The 4,049-nt window shown below is 40.9% G+C and overlaps 2 protein-coding genes across 2 annotated transcripts; one reads left to right on the top strand and one right to left on the bottom strand.

Annotated features, from left to right (window-relative positions):
* Positions 1–494: 494 nt before the first annotated feature.
* BX661DRAFT_190277 (uncharacterized protein) lies at positions 495–929 on the bottom strand. Its single transcript, XM_051537635.1, has one exon. The coding sequence runs from the start codon at positions 837–839 to the stop codon at positions 591–593; it is 249 nt and encodes an 82-aa protein (XP_051388520.1). The 5' UTR covers positions 840–929; the 3' UTR covers positions 495–590.
* A 2,382-nt stretch (positions 930–3,311) lies between these two features.
* Positions 3,312–3,839, top strand: BX661DRAFT_190274 (Tim10/DDP family zinc finger-domain-containing protein). The gene has a single exon (XM_051537634.1). It carries the CDS (start codon positions 3,533–3,535, stop codon positions 3,812–3,814), a length of 282 nt encoding a protein of 93 aa, XP_051388519.1. The 5' UTR covers positions 3,312–3,532; the 3' UTR covers positions 3,815–3,839.
* Positions 3,840–4,049: the final 210 nt, after the last annotated feature.

The raw sequence follows: 4,049 nt of genomic DNA, 5'->3' as shown, positions 1-4,049 counted from the left end.
TCAAAGTGATGAAAGCTCTGTGGTGCCCAACACACATTTCAAGCCACTATCTTCCCTTTTCAAGAATCAAGATTGCCCTCATGGTCGCTATACACATTTTGGTTATTGCTGACTGACATCAAGGAATACCATGATGTTTACAGCGCTGCCCACACAGCGCTGCCCCCTTTTTCAGTTTAGTAAGTAATTTTTAAGGCTTGAATATATCGATTTAGACCCACATTTTTATAGAGCACGACAAGCTCAAGCAATCATATGGTTGATGATTTTGATGATATTATCAATTCAATCAGTGCAAATATAAGTTAAAAAGGGGGGAATAACACCAAAATTGCGCGCAGCTATCGGACACTAAGCAAAACATAAATAAAACATAAATAATGATCAAACTGATGTATTAGCTGATTCGAATCAACTGATACCCAGCCTTTATTTCAAGTGTGTGGACAAAAATACCAAAGAAAAAATAAGCTTGTGGAACAACAAAATCAGTCTCAAAGTAACGCTACTCATTTATTTTATTTTGTTCTATATAACTAAAATTTAAAATTTAAAGTACACCAATAAGAGTATTTCAGATAATTTTTTATTTATTCCGTTTCGTCGAGCTCATCGGATCTGACAGGAGCGTAAGGTGGAATGAGTTCGGGATGACGATGAAAGTAGTTATGAAGACCAAATACGCCCTCGTGTCTTTTTCTCGTGAACAGTTTCTTTGCTGGTATCGTGGCATCCACCGGTGCGTTCACAGGCAAGACAAGAGCGGCAGTGGTTGTGGTGGTGCTGATAGAAGTGGCAGCGATTAATACGCTTGCGAGTGTGAGCAGAGTGAACTTCATTATTGTAACGCGATAAATAATACAAAAATATATATATATAGTGGAAAAAAATTAACGAGAGTGAAGAAGTGGAAAACTAAATTAAGTAACTAAAGTTGCTTATTTCCTTTTTTTCTTGCTTTCACACGGAAAAACGGTTTGCGAGTCTCCTCCCCCCTATTTTTTTCACTCCCCCCAATACTTTTTTCTCCTTTAAACCTTTCGTGGATCTTCTTATCTGTTCGAGTGAGCAAAAAAATATAACTGCTTTTGTATTTGGACCAATCGTTATCATAAAATTCGAGCAGTAATACAAACGGAAAGTTCCACAGTCCAAGAAGTAATAAGAAAATGAATGATCCGGATAATAAAATTCAAATGGAATATCCGAAAAAAAATTATATAAAATAAAAAAAGTACTATTTAATCATAAATATAATTATATCACGTATACTTTTTTCTTTCGTTTTTTATTCTCAACTAACTAACTAATTAACTAACTAACAACAGCCGAAATAAACTCTACAATCGGCTTCACAAACCAAATTCTCGGAGGCACACCGGTCAAAAACCCCAAATGACCACCATGCGGCACCAGTGCCAAAGCAATATTCGGATTCCTCCTAAACTTCTCCACAGGTATCCCCTGCGGAGGCGTGATCCGATCATCCAAAGAATTAATAGCCAAAAAGGGCACATCAATATTATCGACGAAATTCGCACTACTGCTGCGCACATAGTATTCCTCCAGATCCCTATACCCGCGGATTTTCACCATAAACTCCTCCTCGAGCTCCCACAGTCTCTTAGCATTCCGGATCCGCTCCTGGTCCAATCCCAATGCGGGATTCAAACATAAATGGCCAGCGCGCTTGATCGCCCGCATTAGCGCACCCATGACTGCCGGTTGGAAAACATAGTTATTCAGCATATTGTTCTCATTCAGAGCCGCACCGGATATTGCAATGTCAAAGGGACAGCAGATAGTGACAGCGCAGCTTAGCACACAGCTGGTTCCTTCTTCGCCGATATATTTGGTCAAGATATTCGCGCCCATCGAGAACCCAACGGCAATCAGCTTGCTGCAAGGGTGACGCTCGCGCACATGCGCGACAGTTGTGCGGAAGTCCTCCGTAAACCCAGAATCATACGGGGTGGCCGAAGTAATCGGCGTTCTTGCGGTACCACGGTGATTCACAACAACAACGCGAAAGCGCAATAGGGACAGAGCCAGGGCCTTAACAACGACGCGAATATGGTATTCGTGCGAGGATCCGCCAACCCCAGACATAATCATAACTATCGGCTGATCACCAGGTTCCTGGCAAGAATCAATCCCCGGATACCAATCCAAAGACACCGTAGCCGCATCTTCCATCACTAAAAGCTCCCTCTCATATTTTATATCGCTGCTTTGATCGCGTTGCCGGATCCGCAAGGTAGCGTAGATGGTTTGCAGCAGCCCCGTGCTGAGATAAGGTGTTGGGATCATGTATGCTTGTTGCGCGTCCGTCAGCGATGGGCATTTGCGATGTAGGATATCGTGAGCGTCACGACGCCTTCCTTGTCAGTTTGTCGGAGTATAATGGAGGTCTTGGAGTCGCTAGTTATTACGGTGATCCGACATTGGTCAATGTACTGCTTGTACCTGAGATAACCTGCGACGCTGAGAGCTGCTGCTGCTGCTGAGGCGATGCTGAGTGAGGCAATGCTGAGTGAGGATGTGGCTGTGTTGAGAAGATCAAACATGGTAAAATAAATAATGGTTGAAAATAATAAAATGAAATAATGAAAATGAAATAAAAAATTATGTGCAAAATGTGTGATCAAAAGAATCTGTTCACAAATAAATAAATGAAAAAATATAAAAGATAGCGCGAGCAAAGAAATGAAAGAAAGATTGGAAAGTAAATCTCGATTTATAAAAAAAATAAAAATGAAAAAGGGAATGAAAAAAGGGAAAGTGTATGGCTAGAGCATTCGGGAATGCTATTAATAAAAAAATCATTGAGTAGAGTGTGGGCATTAAAAAGGGGGGAAGATGGCTATTTTCTTTTATTTTTTTCCTTTTATTGAATTTCTTTCGTTTATTATGCAAGGTTAATAAAAAAGAGGGAGGAAAAAAAGGACATAAGCCATGCGTTTACAAAGTCACATCCCCTCCATTCAATTAAATTAAAACAACAGCATAATAAACTGATAATGCAATGTAATGATATTGGTATTGGTAGGGCGGAGAAAGGGAGAGGAGGGGAAATGAGAGGAGAGGAGGGGAGAGTTGGCTGTCATTTTCTTGATATTTAGGGATCATTATTTCTTATGAAATTTGTCTTGACTTGGCATACTTCCACCTCCCCTCCCCTAAATAATTGGTAGTGTACATCGTGCGTGTGTGTGGGGGGGAAACATGTTTTATAAGAGAAACTGAGCACACGGCAATCAGAATCTTGACCATATGTGGAGATGACAATAGAAAAAAGATGGAGGAAGAAGAGATAAAAGAAAGTATGTTTTTTTTTAATTTTTATATGTGCAATAACTCATCCGAATTTGGAAGAGATCAAATCAAGGGGGTGATGGTATCAGTGTAAGCCAACAGACAGAAAAGGAATTAATGATATCTTTTTCTTCTTTTTCCAAATTCTCAAAAAATTCAAATTCCATTTTTTTCCTCCCCCTTCAAATTAACCAAACTTTATAATCCATAATAAAAAATGAGCAGCAGTTTCGGGAGCAATTTTACAAGCATGGACTTGTCGGGCTCAAAGAAGGAGGAAGTCAAGCAACAGGTTAAGCGGGAACTGGCAATGGCCAATGCGCAGGAGCTCGTTAACAACGTCAACAAGAACTGCTTCAAACTCTGCCTGACCAACCCCAGCACCAGTCTGTCATCCATAGACGAGGGTTGCTTGTCTCGGTGTATGGACAAGTATTTGGGCAGCTGGGATATTGTCTCCAGAGCCTATGTTGCACGGGTTCAGCAAGAGAACAAGTAGAAAATAAAAATAAAATATTTTTGGGGTATGAATAAATACGATTATCTATATGTTGGGTTTTCATTTTGGTTATGCCATGGTGGCGTGTTGTTCGATCGGCCCCTTTTTAATGGGTTTCTTGTCGTTGACAAAGTCGCTGTAGATGGCAGCAAAGCGCTCGCGGTCCTGGTCGGCTAGCGAAGACTGCGTGGATGCCAGCGCAGCATCAAAGTGCGCAGCAGTGACAACAGGCACC

The sequence above is a fragment of the Kickxella alabastrina genome (genome assembly GCF_025024165.1).
Source record: "Kickxella alabastrina strain RSA 675 chromosome Unknown BX661scaffold_62, whole genome shotgun sequence".
NCBI classification, from domain to species: Eukaryota; Fungi; Kickxellomycota; class Kickxellomycetes; order Kickxellales; family Kickxellaceae; genus Kickxella; species Kickxella alabastrina.
The sequence above is the reverse complement of the archived record's forward strand: the minus strand, read 5'-3'. Positions and strand labels throughout refer to the sequence as shown.